The 27121-nt window shown below is 47.7% G+C and overlaps 2 protein-coding genes and 1 long non-coding RNA gene across 3 annotated transcripts; 1 reads left to right on the plus strand and 2 right to left on the minus strand.

Moving 5' to 3' along the window:
• Positions 1-4799: 4799 nt before the first annotated feature.
• Positions 4800-5777, minus strand: LOC119356561 (ABC transporter I family member 1-like). Its single transcript, XM_037623531.1, has one exon. It carries the CDS (start codon positions 5639-5641, stop codon positions 4967-4969), a length of 675 nt encoding a protein of 224 aa, XP_037479428.1. The 5' UTR covers positions 5642-5777; the 3' UTR covers positions 4800-4966.
• Positions 5778-22683: 16906 nt separating this feature from the next.
• LOC119352046 (vascular-related unknown protein 4-like) lies at positions 22684-23875 on the plus strand. The gene is made up of 3 exons (XM_037618789.1): positions 22684-23348; positions 23466-23540; positions 23651-23875. The coding sequence occupies exons 1-3, from the start codon at positions 23040-23042 to the stop codon at positions 23816-23818; spliced, it is 552 nt and encodes a 183-aa protein (XP_037474686.1). The 5' UTR covers positions 22684-23039; the 3' UTR covers positions 23819-23875.
• On the minus strand, positions 23231-26741 carry LOC119352047. The gene is made up of 3 exons (XR_005170108.1): positions 26590-26741; positions 24211-24274; positions 23231-23343 (listed from the first exon to the last, which is right to left on the minus strand). It is a non-coding gene; the product is annotated as an uncharacterized LOC119352047 (long non-coding RNA).
• Positions 26742-27121: the final 380 nt, after the last annotated feature.

A 27121-nucleotide genomic window follows, 5' to 3' on the forward strand; every position in this document is an offset into this window, starting at 1 on the left:
GCACACACCTGATCATGTATTATTATTGTGCTGGTTGAAGTAGAAGTGCAGATACCCTTTTTTTTGGTGATATAAGCTTCCTGTCCTAAAGCAGGATGGCATTTACATCAGAGGTGATTGCAGTTATTATAGTATGCCCTAGAGAGACAATGTACTGGCAGCAATACATTATGGCTATGCCTCCATGTCTCCCTCCTAGACTTTTGGGGGATCAAGCACTTCACTACGCCATTTAACATTAGTATGTGTATTAATAAGGTCCTGTGTGTGTGCATGTCATGTGCTCCTTTAAGGAATGGAATAGGATTTCAAGTCTGTGATTAAATGTTTGATGTGGTCAAAGACACCAGCCTTTAAAGAGAATCCTAACAAAAGGCACCCATGATGAACAATTTAACTTGGCAATATTTATAAGGGCTGGGCCCATGCCTGTTGTCTTAACCACTAACAGCAAAGAAGTTCCACTTTTAGGTAATTCTTTAAGGCTAAATCAGCATGACACTTGAATGTCCAGCAAACATTTGTTTTAATGCCATAAATATACTCTAGGTATCACTGTCATATTCCTTCTACTCCAGCTTTGAATCAAGTAACCCCATAACTCAAAACACTGTTCAGCTCTAAAATAGACATAGGCTCAATTAATTGGGAGGTTTATCTGCATTTTCATTCCTATTCATGTTTTACTAGTAGTTTTCCATGTTCCCTGATCACACACATGAAAGCGGAAATAAGTAATCTGCACTAGGAATCGGAAACTTTAGGTTGAAAGGAAGAAAGGCAACCCTGTTCATATGCTAACCTGATACTGAAGCTTTTCTCTCTTTGGATCTTCAGGCCTCCTTTTTCAGTACAGATCGGCTCTATTTCTCGTTCCATCACAAATCACACACAATTAAGATATATGCTCTGCAGAAAATACAAATCGTTACAGAAAATAAAATCTACCTCCTAATATACAACAGAAAAAATATAAATGAATAACTATGAGTACATGGAGTATATATTTTAATAATAGAAAAGAGAAGACCTCACTCTTACAACATCAAATACTCCACCTACTCATCTACCAAAGCACCATTAAGGCACTATATAATGAATGGTGAGTGATTTTAACACGCATCTTAACTCTTGTTTAGAGCAATCAAATCTAAGTCAGAACATCATAACAGGATCCTTTCAGCTCAACTGTATTGGGCCAGATGGCCTGGATCATAATGAACTCTCTAGACACAGAAATGTCATTTTCATTTACAAGAAAGATCAAGCTATCAAGGATCTGAGCTAGGCCTGAGCATTTGCACTATAAAGATCAATCTTCAATCCTGATCCGTTGTAAACAGACTCCACGCTAGAATCCTGTAGGTGGGGGACTAGAGAGGAAGTAACAAACAACCAAACAAAATACAGCAAAAGAAACAGTGGGCATTTATGTAGTATTGGTGGCTCCGTGCTGGCCTGGGAAGTGGCTTAACACCTTGTCTTGAATAGTGGGCCAGCTACTTGCAGAATGGGGTCAGAGAGCACCTCTCCAATGGTCCCTGGGGGCTTATCAGTACACCATTCAGTGCTCCCTTGTTACAGCCTGCGCCAATGAAGTACCAGAGTACATAGGCCAGCCTAGTATAAAGAATGCATACTGCACCAAATATATTCAAACTCGCAACCAGCATGGTGACGTTGCTCAAGATTCAGAAGGAGATCGCATAAGCATATCAACAGTATATAATGCCACTGAGATTTATTTTATCAATATATAAACTTGCAACCAGCATGGTGACATTACTCAAGATTCAGATGGAGGCCATATAAGCATATCAGCAATATATAATGCCGCTAAGATTTAATTTAGCAATTTTTGTCAACCTAGTTTCTGCTTTCTTTTTCTCTCTACAAAGACAGATCACTGCAAGATAAATACTTATGTCAAACAATGTAAAAGAATCCAATCCCCTCCTATGCAGCAGATCAAAGAAATTTAATGTTAATCTATGGTACAACGGTACATTTATAAATTTGGCAAACCCATCTGTTTCCTTGAGAATCTTCTCCAGCAGACATGAACCAATGGGAGCAGCAAATGACAAAGTACATGTCCCACTCATGAAACAACACTATTTTGGCATCTCTGCGTGCAAAATATGCATGCCAAATAGCCAATCAGACATTATTCAGAAGTTTCAGATTACCACATTCTACGTAGATATGTTGATCCTAGTGATGCACTTGCAGGTTCCATTCAAGTGAGCAATTTACAAAATGGTTCCAGTCACACCAGAAATATCTATACAACTATTTGGTAGCTCGTCTTTTCTGAATACCCACAAAGAAGTTTTTAGACCATCTACATAGCAAATTAACAGTCTGCAATATACTAAACTTATCTATACACAGTACAATGCATGACAAATTCAGCATGAGTAACATTTTTTCCACGGAAGGAGTACAAGTAGCATTGTTTTCATTCTAATTGTGATTCGCTAGTCGATTATCATGGCGATAAAAAATCATCCTATTAGACCTCTTCAACTTCGTACCAATCGGGCGCTTCCACTAGTTGCCAAATTTCTTTTAAGGTAAACAGGACCTGCTCGATTCAGTAGGCTGGCAGAGGATTCCTAATTCTAACATCATGTTAAAAAAATTGCAGAGTAGATCACTCAAAGATTATAACAATAGCAGACAAAGATGCGCCCTAACATCATAAACGAGTTCAGGGTATACATAACTAAAAAAGTTTCAGGATAGAAGTCTACCATACTGGACACATGAGATACTGGAACAATGCAGTTTGAATGTATGGAAAATTCCTAATTCCTACAACCCATTACCTTGTACAAAGATCTCCAAATTAGATCACTTTTCCAGCAAATCAAAGCTTCAGGCCAATGCGCCGCATCTCATGACTAAAACTGCTAGACAATGAATTAGGACAGAAGATTCTACCATCAGGTGGCAATGGCATGAATAGGTGAACACATCAAAGGCAAAACCATGACCATAAACCTCCAAAATGCAGTGTGTGAGCAAAGCGGGCACCAGCATATATATTGATGTGGCCAATATGTTGAAATTTTTTAGAAGTGTAATTGCACCATCAGAAGTTGCTTCAACACACAATTTGTATGACTGCAGAAGAAATTAGAAAGATACAGCTACATTCCCAAGCCCTCATCAACGCAGAAGATGAACCAAAGTTCTCCTCCAAGGGAACCTCTGCAGAAGCCGCAGCTACATCGAAAACCACTCAAAGATTAGAGCAATAGCTAGACATTATTCAGAAGTTTCAGATTGCCACATTCTACGGAGAGATGTTGATCCTAGTGATGCACTTGAAGGTTCCATTTAAGTGAGCAATTTACAAAATGGTTCCAGTCACACCAGAAATAACTATAGAACTATTTGGTGGTTCGCCTTTTCTGAATACCCACAAAGAAGTTTTTAGACCATCTACATAGCAAATTAACAATCTGCAATATACTAAACTTATCTATACACAGTACAATGCACGGCAAATTCAGTATGAGTAACAATTTTTTCACGGAAGGAGTACAAGTAGCATCATTTTCATTCTAATTGTGATTCACTAGTGGATTATCATGGCGATAAAAAATCATCCTATTAGACCTCTTCAACTTCATACCAATTGGGCGCTTCCACTAGTTGCCAAATTTCTTGAAGGTAAACAGGACCTGCTTGATTCAGTAGGCTGGCAGAGGATTCCTAATTCTAACATCATGTTAAAAAAAAAATGCAGAGTAGACCACTCAAAGATTATAACAATAGCAGACAAAGATGCGCCCTAACATCATAAACGAGTTCGGCGTATACATAACTAACAGAAATTCAGGATAGAAGTCTACCATACTGGACACATGAGATACTGGAACAATGCAGTTTGACTGTATGGAGAATTCCTAATTCCAACCCATTACCTTGTAAAAAGATCTCCAAATTTCATCACCTTTCCAGCCAATCAAAGCTTCAGGCCAATGCCCCGCATCTCATGACTAAAACTGCTAGACAATGAGTTAGGAACATAAGATTCTACCATCAGGTGGCAATGGAATGAATAGGTGAACACATCGAAGGCAAAACCATGACCATAAATCTCCAAAATGCAGTGTGTGAGCAAAGGGGGCACCAGCATTATATTTTGATATGGCGAATATGTTGAAATTTTTTAGAGTGTAATTGCACCATCAGAAGTTGCTTCAACACACAATTTGTATGACTGGAGAAGAAATTAGAAAGATACAGCTACATTCCCAAGCCCTCATCAACGCAGAAGATGAACCAAAGTTCTCCTTCGAGGGAATCTCTGCAGAAGCCGCAGCGACATCGAAAACCACTCAAAGATTATAGCAACAGCTAGACAAAGACCACTCAAACATCGTGTTAAAAATGGACAGCAAGACCAGTAGACCACTCAAATATCATAGCACTAGCTAGACAAAGATATGCCCTAACATCATAAACCAGGGTAAACATCACTACCAAAATTCAGGACAGAAGTCAATACTGGATACACGAGATACTGGAACGATAAAATTTGGTTGTATACAGAAAATTCCTAATTCCTAAACCAGTAGTCCATTACCTTGTAAAAAGATCTCCAAATCTGGGCAGCTTTCCGCCAATCGAAGCTTCAGGACAATACACTGCATCTCATCACTAAAACTGCTAGACACTGAATAAGAACAGAAGATTGCACTACCAGGTGGCAATGGCATATTGGCATGACTGAGTGAATAAATCAAAGTCAAAAGAACGACCACAAATCTCCAAAATGCAGTATGTGAGCAAAGCAGGCACCAGCATATATATTGACATGGCAAATAGTATGTTCTTATTTTCCAGAAGAAAGTGTCACAAAATTGCACCATCAGAAGTTGCTCCAACGCAAAACTTGTATGGCTGGAGAAGAATTAGAAAGATACAGCTAAATATTTTGAGCTCCCATCAATCAACGCACAAGATCAACCAGAGTTTTCCTCCGGGGGAACCGCTGCGGAAGACGGAGGTTCATGGAATCCTCGATCTCAATGGGCAGATGCGTGGCGACGATGACGATCCCACCCTTCTTGCGGTGCTCCGCTATGATGTACTCGAGCAGCTTGACGCCCTCGGAGTCGAGCGCGACGGAGGGCTCGTCGAGGAGCCAGATCGGGCGGTCGATGGCGAGCAGCCTGGCGAGCTGGAGGCGCTTCCTCTGCCCCATGGAGAGCATCCTGGCCTTGTCGTTCATGAGCCTGCCGAGGCCCATGAGCTCGATGGCTGGGGCGGACCTGCCGTGCTTGCCCTCGAGGAGCTCGAACCACTGGACGTTCTCCAGCACGGTGAGCTTCTCCTTGACGGCGTCCTTGAGCGACATCCAGTTGAGCTGCAGCTTGTACTGCTGGAATACCCCCGGGGTGGTGACGTCGTGGCCGTTCCAGAGGATCTCCCCGGCCGAGGGGCGCGAGAAGCCGGCCAGCATCCGCAGGAAGGTGGTCTTGCCGGAGCCGTTGGCGCCCGTGAGGACGAGCGCCGTGCCGTCGTGGACGCTGACGTTGATGTCCCGCAGCACCGTCTGCGCGTTCCGCATGCAGGAGACGGCGTTGAGCATGAGGCGCGGCGGCGGCGGCCTCAGGGCCGGCATCTCTGCTGGATGGCGGCTCGCGAGCGGCGCGGAGGATCAGGTCGGGCGCGCGGGCGCGGTGCGGGTGGGACCGGTGGAGGCGCGAAAGCGAGCGCAGCGGCGGGCGTGGGTGGCCGCCGCGGCAGCGTGCGTGGGAGTGCGGCGGCGGCGGCGGCGGTGCGCGGAGAGGTGGAAGCGGGGGGAGACGCGAGGGTTGGTTGGGCCGTGCCGTGAGGACAACGTGACGGTCCATACGGCCTGGCCTACGCTGGCTGTGCGGGAAGGGAAACGTGGAGGCCCGTGGGTGGCCTTTGCGGGAATGGGCCTAAATGGTCCTACGGCCTCGTGAAATGGAACAGCATTTATCTGAAAGCCTGAAAAATAGCATTTCTGAATTCTCTGCGTAGGAAAAGAGCATTTAATTTTAATTTTAATTTTTCGCGTGGAGGAAAATAGCATTTCTAATGCACATACACTTCGAAATCAGGTAGCTCCACAGTTCAACGAGAACCCATAAGCTCAAGGTTAAGATAGAGCCATAAGACGACGCGATAATGCCACCCATAAGCTCAAGTTGGAAAATCAGGTAACTCTACAGTTCAATAATGCATAACGGCTTCAGGAATCAGGATGTGATAATGGAGCACGCCGTTTCGAAAGAAAAAAAATAATGAAGAACGCCGCCGCTAGCTCATCGACGAGGGTAAATCACGCTTGCTCAACTTTGGATATCTCGCAACTGTTATGTGCTGGACGAGATCACGAGACCATCGTTTTTTTTTTAAACCGAGGCAAAAGATTTGCCTCATATATTAATTAAGTAGAGAAGAGGTTTTGTTACAATAGGCACCCTTACACGGCATGAGTGATTACTCACGCAAAATAATGGCCCCTAATTTCTTTGCCCCGGCGGTGACCCAAAGCTTTGCCTCATTGGCAATGGAAGCTAGTAAAATAGGCGGTGGAGCACACTTATGCCGGAAGACCCGTGCATTCCTTTCGTTCCAGACGGTCCACGACACGAGCATAGTCATCGAGGCCATCGCCTTTCTGTCGGGTACTCCTGTGCCGGTCAAATTTTCCCACCAACTCTTAACTGAAGCCTCCAAATGCCATGAAGAGATGTCCAAATGCGTAAGCTGAAATTTCTCAATGACCATCTTCCAAAGGCGGATGGTGTAATGACACTTGAAAAAAAGATGAGGACCGCTCTCTTGCTCCCTTTTGCAAAGAGGGCAAAGACCACAGTTCGGCCAACCCCGCTTGGCGAGCCTATCCGCCGTCCAGATTCTATCTTGGGTTGCCAGCCAAGCGAAGAACTTTGCCTTTGGAGGCGCCCAAGCCTTCCAAATCATGTGCTCCATGTGGGAGAGAACTAGCCCGAGGAATTGCGCTTGATATGCGGAGGCGGCGGTGTAGCACCCATCGGTCGTGTGCTTCCATATAATGGAATCCTCGGAAAGCTCATCAAGATGGAAGTTGTGCAAGAGCATCCAAAGGGTGAAGAATTGCCGGATGTGCTCGATGGAGACGGTCGTGGAGGGGTTGATCTTGAGAATCCAATCATTGTTTTTGAGGGCCTCGCGCACCTTCCAATTTTTCCTCATGGAGGCCTCGAAAATTAGGGGAGCAACATCTTTTGGTTTGGCTCCCTGTAGCCAAGGGGATTCCCAGAAGGGCGTTTTGGCCCCATTCCCCACAAAAATGGTGGTTGAGGCATAGAAGAAAGACATGTCCGCCTCGTCACAAGGGTTGCCCAAACCGACCCACATCTTATTTGGCTCCGTCCATTCGAACCAAGGCCATCTCAGTCGCAAGGCGCGAGCAAACTTGGTGGTGTTAAGGACTCCAAGGCCACCGTACTCCGATGGGCGGCAGACAATATTCCAATTAACCTTGCACTTTGCTCCCGTGGTCTTATCCGACCCGGACCACAGGAAAGCACGCTCCAGCTTGTTCACATTTTGCAAGATGGACGGAGGGACAATCAAGGAGGTGATGAAGTAGACCGCAAGTGAGGAGATGACCGATTTTACTAATGTCGTGCGCCCAATGGTAGTAATGTTCTGCCCCTCATACGTAACCAATTTGCTCGCCACCTTGTCTTCAAGAAATTGGAAATCCGCCTTTTTCAGCTGCCAGACGGATAGCGGGAGGCCTAAGTACCGTAGAGGGAAGGAAGCCACAGTGGCCGGCATGCTTTGCAGAATGTGTCCCAAGTTAAGGTTATTGCACCGGATAGGCACAACGGAGCTCTTGTGAAAGTTGGTGCATAGCCCGGTGACCTCCCCAAAACCACATAAAATTGCCGAGAAGTTGTCAATGTCTTTTTTTATAGGGGCCATGAACACCGCGGCATCATTCGCATAAAGCGAGGTACTCACCATGACACCTCTTCCACGGATCCGGTGGAGCAATTTCTTGCGGGTAGCCAAGTCAAGGAGCCGTTGTAGCGGATCAATGGCGATGACGAATAGCAACGGTGAAATTGAGTCCCCCCTGGCGAAGGCCCTGACCGTGAATGATTGGCAGGCTGGGCACACCATTTAGGATGATCCTCGAGGAAGAGGTGCAAAGAAGCGCCGCAATCCAGTTACGAAATTTGCATGGGAATCCACGGCGTCGGAGGAAGTCCAGCACATACTCCCATCTGACCAAATCAAATGCCTTTCGGATGTCAAGCTTGAACAGGAGCGACGGAGTCTTGCACTTATGGAGCTGGCGGGCAAAGTTGCGCACGCACATGAAGTTATCGTGTGTGCTTCTCGTCTTGATGAAGGCGCTTTGAGCGTTGGAGACAAGTTTGTTCATGTGCGGAGCAAGGCGGAGGGATAGCACCTTCGCGAGGATTTTGGCGATAACATGGATAAGGCTAATGGGTCTATAATCGCCAATACCCTCAGCTCCCTCCTTCTTGGGCAGAAGCACGACGTTGGCAGAGTTGAGCCAGTGTAGATCGGACGTGTGTAAGGAGTCAAACTGGAGAATCACCCTCATCACATCATGCTTGATTATGCCCCAGCACTTCTTGAAGAAAATGCCCGTGAAGCCGTCCGGGCCTGGCGCCTTATCATTGGGCATGTCGTTTAATGCCCCAAGCACCTCCTCCTCGGTGATGGGCGATCCAAGCTCGCGCAGCTCCAACTCGTGAGACTCCAGGTTGAGCTCGTCCCAGTTGAAGTCTTTTGTTGACAAAGACCCTCTCCTCATGACCGTAGAAAAGTGGTCATGAATTATCTTCTCCTTAGCATCATGGTCAGTGACCCAACCCTGGCCATGCTTTAGCCTAAGGATATGATTCTTTCTCCTCCTTGCATTGACCCGGCGATGGAAGAATTTGGTATTTGCATCTCCTTCCTTGAGGTTAGCAATTCTCGCGCATTGCTTTTTCCGAGCCCTCACAAGCACGGCCAGGCTTATTACCCTCCTCTTAAGCCTAGCCCTTAGATCAACCTCGTCGGGGGAAAGATGTCTGTTTTCTTGCGCAATGTCAAGGTGCAGGATCACCAAAAGGGCCGCATGCAGCTGAATTTTTGCCTTTGAGAAGTGTCCCCTACTCCACTCAGAAAGGCGCTGTCCAACCTTTCTGAGTTTGTGGAACAAGATCTGATACGGCTCAGAGTGCGGAGGCTGCTCATCCCAAGCCTTGCTAACAACTTCCATGAAACCCGGCATGGAGACCCAGAAGTTTTCGAACTTGAAGGTCTTGGATCTCATCGGGCCTTTGTCATCTGCGAGAAGGAGAGGGCAGTGGTCGAAAAGGGAGGAAGACAGGGCGTGGAGCACGTGGGTGCCGAAGGCGGCGTCCCATTCAGCGTTGCAGAAGAACGAATCAAGTTTGCACAAGGTCGGGTTTGCCCTCTCGTTGCTCCAGGTGAACCTCCTATTTTGTAGATGAATTTCTTTCAACTCGCAACTCTGGAGAGCCGTTCGAAACCGGTTGATGCGACTCCGGTTAATGTTTCTATTACTCTTGTCGCGCGCGCGATATATTTGATTGAAATCTCCTGCCACAAGCCATAGGACTCCGGCAGGTGGTTTTTGGTCGACGAGCTCCGCGAAGAAAGCGTCTTTGCGAGAAGAGTCAGTGGGGCCGTAAACGGTGGTGATCTTGTATTGCACGTCGGAGTTTCGGACTCGGTCCATCGCGGATAAACAGAAGGCGGTGTAGTTGATGTCAACTAGGTCCACCAACTGGTCATCCCAAAGCAGAAGCATTCCCCCCTTGTGCCTTCGGCTGGCCTCTGCGCAAAGTTGCGCAGTCTGTTTCCCCCAAGGAAGGAGGTCGTGAACACGTCGACATTGACAAGTTTCGTCTCCTAAAGGCATGCAATATGACAGGAGGAGAAGGTGATGGTGGCGTTGACAGTGGACCGTCGATCCGGACAATTGAGGCCTCGGACGTTCCAACATAAAACATTGATAACTTGCTCTAACATGATAATAGGGAGTACACATAGAGGCATGATGAACATCCATCAGCCACACACACATGCAAAAGCAGCAGCAAGCTGGGCTGACAGAACCCAACTCTGAGCTTAGCAAAGCTCCTGGAGCTACAAAGACACCAGAAGAAAACATGACACTGCACCTTGTGCACGCACCACACTACAGACACATGAAGTTGATCTAACATTGGGAACTACTAAACCCAAAGAACAACGACCATCAATCAGATTGCAGCCAACAAGGCTCCAGCCGCATCCTCAGGTCCATCCAGGGCGATGGCGCCAGCTCCGCCGTGCTGGATAAGCGCATCCTCCACTCCAGCAGCCTGCACATCATCAAGCTTGAAAAGCTCACGCATGGAGCTGATCACCTCCGGGGGCAGTGTGTCTTTGAACTTCTCTGCAAAAGCATCTAAGGCCGCCGATGTAACATCTTCGCCATTCTTGACTATTCCCAGGCTGCGGCAAACCAGCAGCTCAGCCGCCTTTGTAGCAGGCGCCTCCTTGGCACGCCCAGGGGCTTTGTTCTTCACACATGTCCTATGCAGGGAGAGACCCGCAGCGGACCTGGAGATGGTAACACCCGCAAGCGCCTTGCGACGAGCAGCAGGTGGACGCGGCGGCATGGACGCCGGGGATGGCAGAATCGGCTCCGGCCTCTCGTCGAAGAGCACAGCCAGGCCAACACTGGCCGGCTGGATGTCCGCAGCCGCTCTGCGCCTTTGCACCGAAGAGGGGGTGCGTCGCACCGGGCCGCTGGAGACCAGGGGAGGAGTGGGCGACGACTCGAAGCCCGGCGGCCTGGCCGGAGATAGAGGCGGAAGAAGCACCGTGGGCGAGCAGAGGTGTGTCACCGCCGGGTTTTGAGCCGCTAGAGAGATGGCCGACGCCCTAGGATCGTCTCGCTTGGAGAGGAGTTGACGTGGCAGCACCGACGTGGGGGATAGAGGGGGCGAGGCTGGCGGCGTGAGAGCCTCCTGGGCGCGCCGGCGCACAGCCCGTGGCGAGACTTGGCGTGCCGGGCTACGCCCACGCACCGGCAGCAACTCCAGGGCACGGGTCTCCTCAGCGCTGGTGGACCCGGAGCCCAGAAGTACCGTGGCGGGCGCGACGCTAGCAGGAGCAGGCGCGAGGCCGGCCATCGCAGGGGCGTCGCTCCGACGCCGCCCACCAGAACGGTCGCGGCTGCGGTCTTGCCCCTCCGTCCGCTGGCGATCAGTGGCTCCCCTGGAGAGCGAGCGCCGGATACGGCGCCCCATCCCTCGCGTGGACGTGGAGCACCACGGCCCCGCTGGCCGTCATGGTCGTCTTCGTCGTCCCGGCGAGGTGGCCTCCTCTCATCTCTGCCCTGGGCGGCACGACGCTCACCGCGTCCCACCGTGCCATCCACACAGCGCCGGTACCAAGTGTACTCCTGGATTTCCGCAGGAGGCGGGTTGTCGTCGTCATCATTGGCCTTGGTGTGGTCTTCCAGCAGATCAAGGTGCACCAGCACGCGGTGCCGGAGGCCACGACGGCCGCGACGCCGATGGCCCCGAGCCGGTAAGGTGAGCCACTTCACCTTGGGGATGCGGTTGGGGTCAGACGTCCATGCCCAGAGCGAGAGGTCGTGCATGTCGTCCCTACGCACCGACCTTTGCTCGATGTAGTCCAGCGAGCAGCCACGACCGATGACGAACGAGGCGATGTAGTTGTTCTAGCCGTGCACCGGGATCCCTTCAAGGCAGAGGCGGACATGGTACATCATGTCCTCATTGTCCGCGTGCGCCTCGAGCCGCCACCCGCGGACAAAGAGCCTAGAGTTGCCGACGAGGAAGTCGCCGCGGTCGACGGCGTCAGCGCAGTTGTGCTGGTACAAGAACCGCACCAGGTACTGCTCGGGGTAGTGTCGGACGACACTCACATCCTCCTGCCTGAAGCCGAAGGTGGCGGCGAACGCAGCAGCCACCGTGTTGCAGGGGACATCCTCCCGAGCTCCTTCGAACCAAGCAACGGCGGCGTTGGTGGAGAGCAGGGCAGCTTCAGCCTGCATCTCCGGCGTGGCAGGGACGACCACGAAGTCCTCCTCAAGCCTGAGAGCAGCATCACCCAGATGCGGCATGGTGGTGGTGGCGGTGTCGAGCAGCAGAGGGGGTGCTGGTGGTTGGGGGAGTAGCAGCGGTGCCGGCGCAGGTTTGGGGAGAGGCCAGCCCCGACCAGCGCCGAACTTGGGCTCCTGAGCCTGAGGAGCAGCAGGCGACGGGCGAGGAAGAGGTTGTGGCGGGATGAACGAGAGGCAAGGCAGAGAGCTGAGAGGACGCCACCGGTTCTTGCAGCCACGGTCGCGGTGACCGTTCTCGAGGCAGCGAGCGCAGCTGATGGGCTCTCGGCACAGCAGCGCTTTATGCCCAGGAGCGAGGCAGCGACAGCATCGGCCTTTAAGCCACAGCGGGAGGGGAGGAGGCATGAATGCCTGAGGCTCCAAAGCCGGGCGGCGCGGGCCTCGCTGCGATTTGACAAGGCGCCAGCCGCCGGTCATGTCCGCCTTGTCCGCCTCGCGCCCCGCGCCTGTCGCCGGCCTTGAAGACGCGCCTGGCGTTAGCCTTGAAGTCGCAGCAGGAGGCGAGCTGGAGCGCTCCACCGACGTGGAGCAGTAATGGCGAGCCACCAACCTCCCATCAATGCGCGCCAGGGATGACGCAGCTGGAGGAGCGACCGAGCCCGGGCCAGGACCCAACGGCGACTCGGGGACGAACTCGGATCCGGAGGACGCGCGCGCGTCGGAGCCGCCGGGCGTCGGAGAATCTAGATCTGGCAGGTGGGCATCCGACGGCCGCAACGGGGAGGGGAGCTTCGCAAGGGCGGCAGCAGCCGGTCGGCCATGCGGCGGAGGCGGCAGCGGCATGAACCAGGAGGCCGCCAGGTCAGCGAGGGCGGCCCGGGCGGGCGCCAGCGCCGGCGCCGGCGCCAGCGCCGGCGCCGGCGCGGGGCTGGGGGTGGAGCGGGAGCGGGCATGGCCTAAAATGCACCAAATGTTGGGAAACCCCCCTTTGGTACTTTGACTTCAGTCTTCAGGAATGCCCCTCACGAGACCATCGTGACCATGCATGCACTGCGACTGCTTGCATGTACGCTGCTGTGTCCATTTGCATGCATGCATGGGCCAGAGACGCCCCAAGGAGAATCTCCACCAACGGCCTGATCCGTCGCGTTGGCTCCGTGCATGTGGCTCAAAAACTAATCCATCCATTGCTAAGCAAAGGCATGGAGTGTAGGTCCATTACCCGGCCGTTGGAGGGAAATCGATCGGACAGCGGTACACCTCGCGCCCTGCTGGCTGATCTCCTGTAGTAGTACATGTGTGAGTGTGTGCAATTTGGCCCTTGTATATGTCTAGTCGTCGGAGACGAACCACTCACATGTGTGATACACGTACGCCAAGATCGACTGGCCATAACCCTCAAAAAAAAAAAACGACTGGCCAGTAGTGCCGCCCAGAAGCCGGGATCGAGGCGCGAAATCTCGATCGGGTGCCTAGCTACCTCTAGCTGGCCAACGCAGAACACCGCATAGGAGAAGAAGAGTGGACTTTTGAAGTTTTGATGCTTGTTTTTTTTAAAATACAAATACAAAAGCAGATGCTCATATGTACACGCCCACATTTATTCTTAAATCGTATGTACACACTCTATCTCTATGAGCATCTTCACAAGAGACTGAGCTTATGGATCTTGAGACCGACAAATTTATCATAGACGCCTCAGCCTCGCTATTGACGAAAATACCATGACATTCCATTCCATCTCGTTCTCCAGCCAAACACACCCTAAGAATATCTCTAATGCGGACCCTCTAACCGCCCGTATCCATCCAGACGTAGCTGTCCGGACCACAGAAGCCATCCAACGCCGATCCCCATCCATCGGCGAGCAGTCCGAACCACGATTTCCCTGCAAGCTGGAACCAAACGTGAGGGGCTTCGCTGGAGTCCGGACACGAAACACGTCGGACGCTAACAACCTTGGCCCACCCAAAAGAAAGGCGGAGCCCGCGCTTTGTAGCTCGTCGCCCTGTTTCCATGGCAAAATCCCCCACTCTATTCTTCCATCCCGTCACTCTCCACCCAATTCCTGCCCTTTTCTCCATTCACTTCTTCCCTCCCCTGCCGCCAACTCATGGAACCGGAGGATAGCCTGCCTGAGTTGGAGGTGGTGGAGATGCAGGAGGATCCGAGCATCATGCTCGCCCGGAAGATCAACTCAGCAACACAGCAAAATCGCCGCGGGGAAAGCCGCAAAGGAGGAGAAGCTCAAGAAGCAGAAGGCCGGCGGAGGGCGTGCTCGTGGCGAACGTGGCAGTGGACATGCTGGTCACGAACGTGGTGGAGGTCGCGGCCATCGTGTCACCCACCGTAAAGACTAAAGACGCCACCATGGCCGGAGCATTACATGCCTCTTTTTGCTTGTGATCGAGCATGTGATGATCAGGCATGTGATCAAGCGCTCGTGCTGACCTGGCAAGCGCTATGGATTGAACTTTATTTGAACATCATATTGCCATTTACTGGCAGACATATATAAGACTGCATTGAATGACCGGCTCCCGCATCAGTATCCGTTGACTGGTCTCTATGTCTACGGACGAATGCCAAAGCCAATTTGCGGGTCATCGTTGAGGATGCCGTAATAGGCTAATGATACAATCATTCTTCTAAACATCCAATCTCAAACTGGTCGGGCAGTATCCATCAACTGTTTGGTTGGTCAAGTGAGTAACGTATTTGCCGTGAACTTACCTGATCCGCGTGCGTCCATGCATCGATTCTGTTGGGTTCTGTTGGGCAGTATCCATCAGGGCTCGATCGTTGCGATTTGCTTGCTGGTGGCTGCTGATCGGCCACAAGATATATACATACGACCTACTCTACGTTGTGTATTGCTGGTGGCTGCTGATCGGCCACAAGATATATATACGACCTACTCTACGTTGTGTATATAGTGGCGGATGTGTGGTGTGGTTCTTGCTCGGCGCCGGACCACGTTTAAATAGCGGTGGATGCGAGGCGCCAGCCGGTGATAGGCGTTTAATGTCGGCCGGCATAGGCACAGACTGTGGTGCTCGGGGCGCTGGAGTAGGTTCGTAGGCACACACGGTGGTTTAATGGTTGTAGGCGGCAGACGGATGTCATTTCAATGTGAAGAGAAGGGGTGTAGAGCGGGCATGCAGCGGACGGTGCTCTCGGACGACGAGTCGCTTCAATGCCGGCCTCAGTGAGCGTCCGCGTCCCCTTTGGACGGGCATGTGGAGCTGATGATCTGGCGGGAAAGCATGCTGGTGAGGGAGAGGGGTTTTGGGTAGGCGAAGTTTGTCAGACCATTGCGTGGCAGCGGTCTGAACTCTCACGAAGCTCGGTTTACTTCTGGTTTGCAGAAAAAAAAGACGTCTGAATCAGCCACAGCTGATATAGTACCATGTATCATGTTAAATGGCAAAACATGTTCGAACCGTGCAGTCGCTGCGCGATTTGGGGTTCGGTGTAGGAGATGCCCTAACGTATTGGGCAGTTCTCTTTGGTTCTTGGTTGAGTGAGTAACGTACGTTTTGGCCGTGAACTTGCCTGGTCCGCGTGCGTCCATGCATCGATTCTGTTGGGCGGTTTCCATCAGGGCTCGATCGCTGCGCTTTGCTTGCTGGTGGCTGCTGATCGGCCACAAGATATACATATACGACCTACTCTACGTTGTGTATATACAACTCTACGTCTGCGGTCGCCGGGCGAGCCACGAGTGAGTTCGTTCGTTCATTTGCAGGTAGCTTCATAGCTAGGCCGCGCTGCGTGCTTTGACTTGCCTCTCCCCCTTTTCTTCTCTACTGTGGATGAGATCGACCGATGTGACGAACCAACGACGTACGCATGCGCATCACCCACGTACGCCAATACTGGCGTGGCACAGCACAACGCAACAAGCGTATAATATATTCAAGTCACACACTCCCATAATCCGCCTTTTTTCTTTCGTAAAATTAACTTCAACTATTTGTATTGTATAAAAATACTTCAGAATTGAACAGAAGTATCCAAATGACATGTATTTTACAATAACCCATGTTTGTAGCAATGAAGTACCACAACCTACCAGATATGATATATGAGTGAGAAGTATAATTATCTATGATATGCCTTCCCTACGAAGGACCCGAAATACCTTGCTTATGTATCATTGGAAAGTGCATTAACATAAATACGGCAATAAAAGTAGTACAAAGGCATGCAAACTATAGAAACGAGTCAAAGTGTATTGTCACGATAGTTTTGGCTGCCCAATAGCCAGTTTTATTCCAAGGCAAAGAATAATCAGTTACATCAAATGATGTAGCCAAAATCAGACATGTGACCCAAGTTAATTCATGGGATTTTCTAAATCCATGGTCTACCAACAATTTTTCCTGAGAGAAACACCCTAGCTTTGTTAGTCAAAGATCACCGAGTTTACATAGCCCGGGGAAAATAGCCACTGCTGCAAGCTTTCCTTCCAATTGTGAAATTGCACCATCCACATTACCTTTTTTACTTAACCCTGAGGTGGAGCCAGGCAACCCTTTCACGAGGAACGATCCCTCTCCTTTCCGCGGTTTGGTGAGTAACTCCAGCTCATGTAAGAACCTCTCTACAAAGCAGTACGCCGCAAATGGACTCTAAATAACATTTTCATGCATTACATCCCTTCTCGTCTTACAAATGGCCCATAAAGTTACGATCATCTTTGTATAATTTCTTTCTAATAGAACTTCATCCATCATTTTTTTTCGAGAACACCTCGAAAGGGGCGGGGGTTCTTGCATTTCATTGAGAAGAAGAGAGTTGGTCCAGTTTATAAGAAAAACCGGACCCGAAAACCAAACATTCTCGGCTAATCAGGGAAAAACGAATGAAAACCCAAAAAGAAAGAAAAAAAAGAAAACAAGAAAAAAGGCACTAGAACTTGGGGACAGGGACAAGACAACTGCAGCATCAAGGGACATCATCAGAGCCAGACACCAAAGCACCCAAGCCCAAGGCAGTTAGGCGAGGCTCAAGTGCAACCAAAATAACTGCCACTCGCCGAAGGGAAACTGTCCATACCGAAAGACTCTTCTGACTCGGCCTCAAAGAATCATGTGCTAACATTATCAGGTGGCAAACATCCTGACAGGTCCAACTTTGACTTTCCAGCGATCCTCGCCAAAGAGCTCAACGCCTCGATCACTTGCGGTGAGAGCGATTTTTTGTACATGTCCAGGTATGCTTACATCTTTTGCTCTGGCCCCTCTGCTTTGCTGACCTCCGGCAACTCATCAAAAGCCTCCAACATTCTATACTCTGCACGCTTGGGTGGCGGGATGTTGCATGCCTTGTTCTTCTTATCTAGACGCCCGCTCCGTCGCCCGCCATTCTTCTCCCCATGCGAAGGCACTGGGGTCCCAAGCAGAGGTTGTGAGAGCGAACAAGTAACCTTGCTGAGAAAATCCTCCAGAGATAGTGGTGCCGCTTTAGTTTGCACCACCTTCGCAACAACATTGCACACCTCATCCATAGGCTCAACTAGAACATCAGGCGCGTTGAAACCGAGCGGCTCCTCTGGACTTGGCATCGGACGTACAAGGGAGTGCACCACAGAAGACGAGGAGGAGCCTCCATGGTGTGGCGACAGAAGAGTAGTCTCCGAGCACATATGATCAACATATTCCTCACTCCCTACGGACGAGGCACCATGGCTGAACCACATGTCATCGCCCCAAGCGGAGCAGTCCCTAGGACCAAGGATGACAGGCAAAACCTGAGGGGACGGCGCCATTGCTTCATCAAGCATAGGATCATCAGGGCACGGATCGATGCCCACCGGCCTAGCCGAGAGCATAGCAGCAAGGAGATCCTGCTCAACCGTAGTGAGAGGGAAGACACATCCGTCCACACTATGAGCCAAGCGATCTCCAAGGGGTGGCGCTAAGAGAGCCTCGGCGTATGAGCGCTGCATAGAAGCATGGCTGGCCGGCGCGTCACGGCGATCCCCAACACCAAGTCGAGGACCGTGGGAAGGCACCGTCGAGGAGAGCTTTGGCGAAGGGCCAGGGCACTGGCTGGCAAGATGGAAATCTTTGTAGCAACACCAGCACTTTAGCGGCTCCTCGCACTCCTTGGCGAAATGCTTGCGGCTGACTCCGGAGCCAAGGCTGCGTCCCGGATTACCACAGATTGGGCGCGAGTCCGTGAAGAGGAGGGCGGAGCAACAACAACAGCACCAACCTCCGCGAAAGCCCGCACGCAGCAGGCAGACCGCGGCACTCCAGCAGCGACCCGTGCGACATCGGAACGGCCGTCAGCACAAATCCCGGCGGCGGGCTCCCGGACCACAATGGATCGAAGACGAGGCGGGGGCGGAGAGGCTTCAGTCGATGGAGCCGAGTCGCCGGACGATGGGGGCAAACCGGCGACCACCCCGGGGGACGAGCGGCAGAGCCCCGGATGCAGCGACGGCGACGGCGCATCTGGATCGGGAACCAGCCCCGATGCCGACGCGGAGGAGAGGTGCCGCGGCGCGGATGGGCCGGATGCAGGGATGGCGAGGGTGGTGGGCTTGAATGGGGACGGAGGGAGGGCAAGCGGCAGGGGCGGCAGAGGTGGGGCCGGCGGCGGCGCACGCACGTGGGGCGCGGACGTCGCGAGAGCGCTGGCCATCCTCACCGGATCCTTGTTGATTCGACCAACTTCATCCATCATGAAAGTCATTGTTTCGCCCTCAGCTTTCTACAACCCATAATTTGTTCATGTACATCCTCATCCACAAGAACCCAAACACTCCTTACCATTCTACAATCAAGAAATGAGTGTCACCATGAGTCCTCAAACCACCCACAAACGTCACATGTACTATCTCATGCCATGTTTCCATCATATGCAACATTCCACGCTGGAAGGCTCTCTTAAGCTAATCTCCATGCAAACACCTTAACTTCCCCTGGTAATTTGTGCTTCCATAACCTTGTCCATGCTTTACCATCAATTTTTGAATTTGATCCTCCCACCGAACAACTCAAATAGTTATATACCACATCAATCAAATCTTGCCTTTGTAAATGGGAAGATTGGGATTAATCCGCATTCTTAAATAAATATAGTGAAAATCTGATATCATGGGATTTAGTTTGCATTATTAAATAAATCTAGCAAATATCTAAAACTACGGGCAGGTAGTTTGTGTTCTTAAATAAATCTAGTAAAAATCAAGGAATTCTGGAAGTTAATCTGCATTTTTATATAAATCTAGTAAAAATCTGAAACTACGTGAGGTCATTCTACAAAAAAATAAATCTAGTAAAAATCGAGGAATTGTGGGAGTTAATCTTCATTCTTAAATAAATCTAGTCAAAATCTGAAACTACGGAAGATAGTATGCATTTTAAAATAAATCTGGTAAATATCAAGGAATTATGGGAGTTAACCTACATTCTTAAACAAGATAGTAAAATTAGGGGAATTCCAAGAGTTATTCTGCTTTTTGAAATAAATATGGTAAAAATTTAAAACTACGGAGGTAGTATGTATTCTTGAATAAATGAATAAATCTAGTAAAAATCGTGAAATTTCAGGAACTAATCCGCATTCTAAAATAAATATAGTAAAATTCCGAAACTACGAGAGTTAATCTGCATTCTTAAATAAATATAATAAAGGTCGGGGAATTTCGGGAGTTAATCTGCATTCTTAAATAAATCTAGTAAAAATCAGGAATTCGAGGAGTTAATTAGCATTCTTAAATAAATCTAGTAAAATTGGAAACTACGGAAGGTAGTTTGCATTTTTTTTAATAAATCTAGTAAAAATCGAGGAATTCCAAGAGTTAGTTTGCATTCTTAAAAAGTTATACTCCCTCTGATCCATATTAATTTTTGCTGATTTAGTAGTAAAAGACATGGAATTCAAGGAGTTTGATTAGGGGAGGGAATTCCAGGAGTTAATCTACATTTTTAAATAAGTCTAGTAAAAATATGAAAGTACAACGGAAGGTAGTGTTCATAATTAAATAAAACAAGTAAACATCACAGAATTCCAGGAATTGGTCTGCATTTTTAAATAAATATAGTAAAATCATGGAATTCCAGGAACTAATCTGCATTTTTTAAACAAATATGCATTCTTAAATAAATCTAGTAAAAAAATCTGAACCTATGAGAGGTAGTCTATATTCTTACATAAATATACTAAAACTCACCGAAATCAGGAAGTTAATCTAGTAAAAATCTGAAACTACGGGAAGTTGTCTATATTCTTAAATTAATCTAGTAAAAACTAGGGGATTCCGGGAGTTAATCTGCATTCTTAAATAAATCTAGTAAAACTCTGAAACCGCGAAGGTAGTCTGCATTCTTAATAAATATAGTAAAAGTCGGGGAATTTCAGAAATTAATCTGCAGTATTAACTATATCTACACCCTCTGATCCTTATTGCTTGTCACTCAAACAGATGTATCTAGCATTGAAATATGTCTATATACATCCATTTGAGCGATAATTAATATTGATCGGAGGGAGTAGTAAAAATTTGAAACTACGGAAGGCTGTCCGCATTCTTAAATAAATATAGTAAAACTCAGAGAAATCCAAGAGTTAGTCTGCATTTTCAGATAAACTGGAATTACCGGAGTTAAATCTAGAAAAGCTATTTCCTCAACTTTCTTGTTTAAAGTTTAATTTGCCCAAAAAAGACGTGAAGGTTTTTACTATGATGGCGTATGCTACAACAGGCAGACCCAAAGAATTTAGTTCAAAAAGTATAATTGTCTACTTGCAAAAAATAATAAAAAGTTCCTAGCAATATGCATATAACTAGGCATGTGCAAATCAGTTGCAGCTAACCCATCAAGCTGGTGGTGCACGCATGTGAACTACTCCCTCCGGTCCTTTTTACTCTGCATATAAGAATTGTTTGAAGTCAAACTTCGCAAAGTTTGACCATATTTATATAAAAAAAATATCAACATCTATCATGTTAAAGTTATACAGTATGAAACTTTAAATCATGACGCATCTGCCAGTATTGATTTCACGTTGTGAATGTTGGTATTTTTTTTTCATAAAATTGATCAAACTTTACGAGGCTTGACTTCAAACAAATCTTATATGAGAACTAAAAAGGACCGGAGAAAGTACTCTAATTGACATAGGTGGTCGGGCACCCCCATAGGCAAAGCCTAAGCTATGGCGTTATTTGAAAAATAAGCGTGCTCATTTGAGTTGAGTTAATCCCCACGAGACAACTAAACTACGGTTTCCCAGGATACGGTCGGCATGCACGCGGACGGTCGCTCCGCTCCGGGCCGGCGACCGACCGATCGGATCCTTGTGCGCGCGTAAATAATCGGGGTTGCAGATCCTCGGCGTAACCGCGATCGCCACGGGATCACCACGATCAGATTAGCTGCCACGGCCACGACGACGGCGACGACTCCATGAATCCCGTGACGTGGCCCGCGGCCATTGGTCCATGGTGGCCAGCACACGTCTGCGCCACCATGATCACGATGAACTGTAGCGTATCTCCTCCCCCGCTGCACCTTTTCGCCATTACTGCTCGAAAAGTCCATCCCCGGCGAAAGCTCAGTAGTGGTTCGTGCGGGAGCGCAGGTCTTTTTTATTCCTCAGCCACAACGAGCCTATCATTACTTGAACGTTCTGGTTTTTTAAAAATGCCAAAAGATCCATGAATCTGCAAATTTTGATGGAAAAAGCATGCATAGGCTGGCTGCGAAGAAAAGAGGAATGTCATTATCCATAAGAGCAAATAGTAGTGTTCCTGTTAGACACCCCCTCTCTTAATTTCGGTTTGTTATATAGGCATGCCCGTATTTCTAGATCACTAATTTAACCAAACGAAATAGTATAAGTTACATGCCACCAAAAGTATATATACCATTAGAAAAACCTTTTTGAGCAGTAATTCAATGGTACTCCCTCGGTTTCTAAATATAAGTCTTTTTTAGAGATTCCAGTACGGACTACATACGGAGCAAAATGAGTGAATCTGCATTTGAAAGTATGTCTATATATATTCGTATGTAGTCCATATTGAAATATCTAAAAAAACTTGCATTTAGAAATAGAGGGAGTATTGCTTTTTGTAGCGTACAATGCATATTCATTCATCATATTGATAATCTAGAAATACACGTGTCCCTTATAAACTGAAAGGGAGGTAATGTTGAACCACACATTCTTTTTCCTACTCACAAATGAATGTGTATCTTTTCAGAAAACTTTGTAGATTCATAGTGTTCTCCCACATATACATGTGGGACATTCTTTTAGAACATGTGCATGCACTTTTGATTTCATTTTTTAGAATATGTAACCCCTCGAGCTCCGGATCCAAAGCAGTTACCACCAGTACAGCAGCTCTATCAACCCATTCAAATAAGAGAAACGTGGCACAAATGGAGAGATAGTACTAGTAGAACCAATACTGCAATCTCCAACATATGTTAGTTAAACAAAGCTGCAGTTAGAAAAGAGCAGAAAACTGGATAGCTATCAGCGTACCACATTGTGATTGGCAAGAGAGGCTTACAGTAGGTGGAGTGTAGCTCTCCATGTATCACCAGCCGGCTATGCATCCCAACTGCTTCTGCTGCTGCTGCTGCTTGGGTCCCAATCACCAAAGAATATGCATGATGGCGATCGATTGATCGGTCACAATGATCGATCACGGAATTATTCTCGATCAAGAGACCATTACAACGATAAGATTCATCCATTCTCAATTTTTAAAACGGGCGCCAGTGTCTGACAGACAGTTCACGCTCATGTACTTCCATTCATATCCACTCGCTGGAGCCGGAGCCGGAGCTATATATACGGTCAGCACGAGCCGTACCCTGCATTCCATCCAGAACACAACACCCACCTAGAAGCTTTATCACTGCTGCTAGCCTGCTTCTGCTTGCAGTTTCTCATACACATGGAGAACACAACATCGCCACAATCTTCTTGCATCAGCCAGCCGGCGGCGGCGGCCATGTCGGCCGGCGAGAGCAGCTGGGCTATGCACTTTGCAAACTTCGTGGCATCAACAGACAACAAACAGGAGATGGGTCACCAAGGAGGAGAGGCCTCTGACAGTGATTTCTCCTCTGGCTTCTCTTCCTCATTTGATTCCTTGGGTGATGGCTCCGACACCGACTCCTTCCTCACGTCGGACCTCATGGATGAAGACGATGAGGATGATTCTCTGCAGGACACTGCCTGTTCTTCCGCCGCTCGCCCTAAGGTTAGTAAAGGAAGAAAAATTAACTTTCTCTAGTTAGTCATAGATAGCTTGATGAACAGCAGTACATATTTAGCCTTTATTCTAGGTTCTAACATGATTATGATTATTGTTGTACAGGTAACCAGCATGCATGATATGCTCATGAAGTCAATTCTAACCATGGATGCAAAGGACATGAACACCGCCCAGCTGGTATGTTCGAGAAGCAATCACTATCATCTCTTTCTAGCTTCCTTCAGAGGTTGTTTAGATATTATAGTATAAGCTTTTTCTTACAATTGTGTGTTCCTGAAATACTGCAGGCCAAGTATTTCCTCGATGCGAGCTCAAGGAAGCAGGCGACTGGTGCGGTTCCAGAAGTGATCAGCGGTGGAAATAGCAACGAGAAGCAGCTGCATGAGTTCAATGATCTGAGAAAGAAAGGGCTTTGCTTAGTCCCTCTCTCCATGTTGATAGATTACCTAGGTTGATTACTGTTCATGTACTGTAAGAACGCCGGTTCAGTTATATATACAATATATATATATATATATATATATATATATATATATATATATATATATATATATATAGTTCGTACATCACTCTCTTGTGGACTGTGTCAGCTGAGAACACTACTTCCATCATGCCGTCGAGCTGTCCAATCATGCCATTAACTAATAAAAACAGGCATTCAACTATCGAGAAATAATAAACAAGAAGTGAGAAATATTCAAGTGCATGACAGTGAGGAAAACTTTGTATATTGCTTCGGTACATTGTATGTGTACCGAAACATTTCAAATTTCAAGTTGAGTTAAAACCTCAGTGCGATTCATCAGTGGCATCCAAGTTGAAAACTTGAATGTAAAACGTATCTTACCTCAGCAGAAAGCTTCGGTCAGATTTTTATGCTGTCAACATTTTGCCGAAATGAAGACATTTACCTTGAAATTAGTAGAAGATATCAGGTTAGCAATAGCATCAAGTGAAATACGGATTATGTAATTCTCAATCTTTCATGATATAATGATTAGTGAGCTGGCTCATTCAGTTTGAAATCTGAGTTTGACAATCACATGGTCAAAAGATTCCGTTAAGCCTATACGCACACGTCAATGATGTGACCAGTAGGTAGAAGTAGAACTGACAGGCAAGCTGCAATACTCTTCTGACACAAAGGCTAATCTTTCTCTAATCGCTACTCACTAGAAAGTACCAGAGGCCTGCTTAATTAATCAGAGTAAGCAGAAGGGGTATCTCTGAGTTTCTATAAGTATCAAAACCTACCAAATCAAAACAAGTTCTTTATTAGTCTGCTAGGAATAAGTTCAGTCAGTAGTATATTTACATGATACAGCAGTCTTTACGGAGGTTGCAACTAGCAACCCATTTCTCTAACAAAGTAAGAAATTTCCATGTGCCATCACAAGGAGGCAGTTAGCATCCAGTGGACCTTCAATACTAGACACCTATAAGCACATTCCTCGGATTCCTCCAAGATAGTACAAAGGATTAGCAATTTAAAGGACAGGATTGTCGCAGGTATGTGATACTCATTCATCAAATTCTGGCAGGAAAAGTCACATTTATGTTATTTAGTGAACCTACATTTCTTCTGTTCCATATGACACAATCTTCAGCGCTGCCAGGAAATTCTCTTTCCATAGAATACAGCGGATAAGTCTGAAAATGCCCACTTGCAGGTCTGACTGTTATCCTTAACTCATCTTTTATATATGCTGAACTTTTCGATGACAACCTGGATATTATAGAATGTAGATCGTAAGATAAGATTTAGTTGGAAAGTTCTTAGGATACTGGATCCACTTCTAAGACATCCATGAAAGGGATTGGTTGGAATGTATAGAAAAAGTGCAACAGTCTGAATCTGGTGGTACTTTTGAAGATATCGAGGGTAAAATGGACAAGATGGGCAAAACACGGAAGGACCATCTTTTATAAAAACTCTAGACGTTATTCAAAATGTTTTTCAAGGCTGAAAACATCTATGTAAGAACATTGAGCAGTTGGGTGCCGCATCGTTATCAATCAAGGTTGGTCTGGGGAGCACAGAGCAGAGCCGTATGACCAACAACTTCTGAAGTAATCCTTGTAACAACCAAGTGAGTACCATTTACAGTAATTTGACATTTGGGGATACTGTGAGCATAAAACAAGACCTTTTGACAATGCCCCTAATCACCACTCATTAAAAGCAAAAGGTGCACCTAAATCCATGTGCTGCTAGTTAAGTCAGCAAGATGCGCAAAGGCAGAAGAAAATATTTCTTTAAACTCCAGATGTTGTTCAAGCATTTCAAGGTTGAAAACATCAAGCTAATAACAACGAGAAGTTCAGCGTTGCTTTTTTTTTTGAAAGGCCTTTGGTGTTGCATTATTGGCAGTCAAGGTTGGTTTGGGGAGAACAGAGGAGAATGACCTGTATGAGACATCAACTTCTGAATCAAAAGCCTTCTAACCACCAAAAGTACCATTTATGGTAATTTGACATTGAGGAAGATATAAAAGAAGAAATAGTGGCACTGCTGAGCTGAAAACATTTTTTTCCCCTCGAAGTCAGTCTCCTACTCACCATTCATCAAAGGCGAAAGGTGCACCTAAATCGCATATGCTGTTGGTCAAGTCGGCAAGAGGCCTAACCCATATTCCAGGGGAACATATCATACTCCAGAGGGCAAACCAGAAACAAGACAGATCCAGCGAACGCGCAGCGGCTGCATCACCACCACCATCATCATAGGCAGCCAAAGCATCGGCATCAGCATCGGCAACGGCAAGGCATCACCGTGTCCGAAAGAGACAAGGAACTTACAACAGGTTGGAACTGCAGACCAAGCACACATATAAAACAACCCACCATTGCATGGAATCTGGTGCTTCGTCGAAAAAGAAATCTGAATTTATCGCCACTTGCCCAACTTGATCTTTCCAAAATGCTGCAGGCAGGAGCCGGCGCCACACTGGCACACCAGTAGCCCTATTACCGGGCTATTGCGCTGCCGCAAGCGGCGAAAATTCGCCAAGGGTTTGGGATCGGTTGGCATTATCCAATTCCAACGCGCAACTTGCAATAATCAATTCCAAATTTCTCGGTTCCGAGGCAATGTTTAGTGCCACCACCTCGATTCCCTCGTTAATTTAACAAGTTGGTCGCTGATTTACAGGTCGGCAGGTCTCGTGGGGAGAGGTGAAGAACGAGATGGGGAGGATAGCGAGAGCCACGAGTGAAATCCACTTACATAGTCACGTGGTACAACTTCGCCGGTGATGGGGCGAAAAAGCCGGCAGCCTGCCGCCGTTGTATGGATGATTTTGCCACCGGCGGCGTGGCGGCGGGTTGCCTCGTCTTTGCCGGAGAGCGAGACGGACGGAAGAAGTGAAGAGGATCGCGTTCCGTTCCTCGGGCCGGTTTCGACTGGAGTTGGGCTGGGCTTGACGGTACCAAATTTAGGTTGCCAGAATGGGCTGGACTGACCATTTCAGGGATGCACTTTCGATTCACTCTCTCTTATCACCTAAAAAAACCCCTGCAGGAGATATTGGAACATTCTTCTAGTTTTTTATCTTGCAATATAGATCATGAATTTAGGAGCTCAAATTTTGAAGCTCACAATCTAGCGAAACATTCTCTTTCCCTCGCGGTTGGCCGCCATGTATGGTTAGGCCAGCCGGGAGATCTTCATTTCGTTCCTGCAAACATTGTGATGGGTTAATAAAGTTTTGCGAGATTGTCTAAAAAAAACCCTAAAAAAACCCCAAAAAAATCACCTA

Source organism: Triticum dicoccoides, chromosome 2A, assembly GCF_002162155.2.
Source record: "Triticum dicoccoides isolate Atlit2015 ecotype Zavitan chromosome 2A, WEW_v2.0, whole genome shotgun sequence".
NCBI lineage: Eukaryota > Viridiplantae > Streptophyta > Magnoliopsida > Poales > Poaceae > Triticum > Triticum dicoccoides.

Coding starts and splice junctions, on each gene's coding strand:
- LOC119352046 (XM_037618789.1), top strand. CDS start 23,040: ATGGAGAACACAACATCGCCACAATCTTCTTGCATCAGCCAGCCGGCG. Junction 23,349..23,465: donor CTTCCGCCGCTCGCCCTAAG/GTTAGTAAAGGA, acceptor ATTGTTGTACAG/GTAACCAGCATGCATGATAT. Junction 23,541..23,650: donor ACATGAACACCGCCCAGCTG/GTATGTTCGAGA, acceptor GAAATACTGCAG/GCCAAGTATTTCCTCGATGC.
- LOC119356561 (XM_037623531.1), bottom strand. CDS start 5,641: ATGCCGGCCCTGAGGCCGCCGCCGCCGCGCCTCATGCTCAACGCCGTC.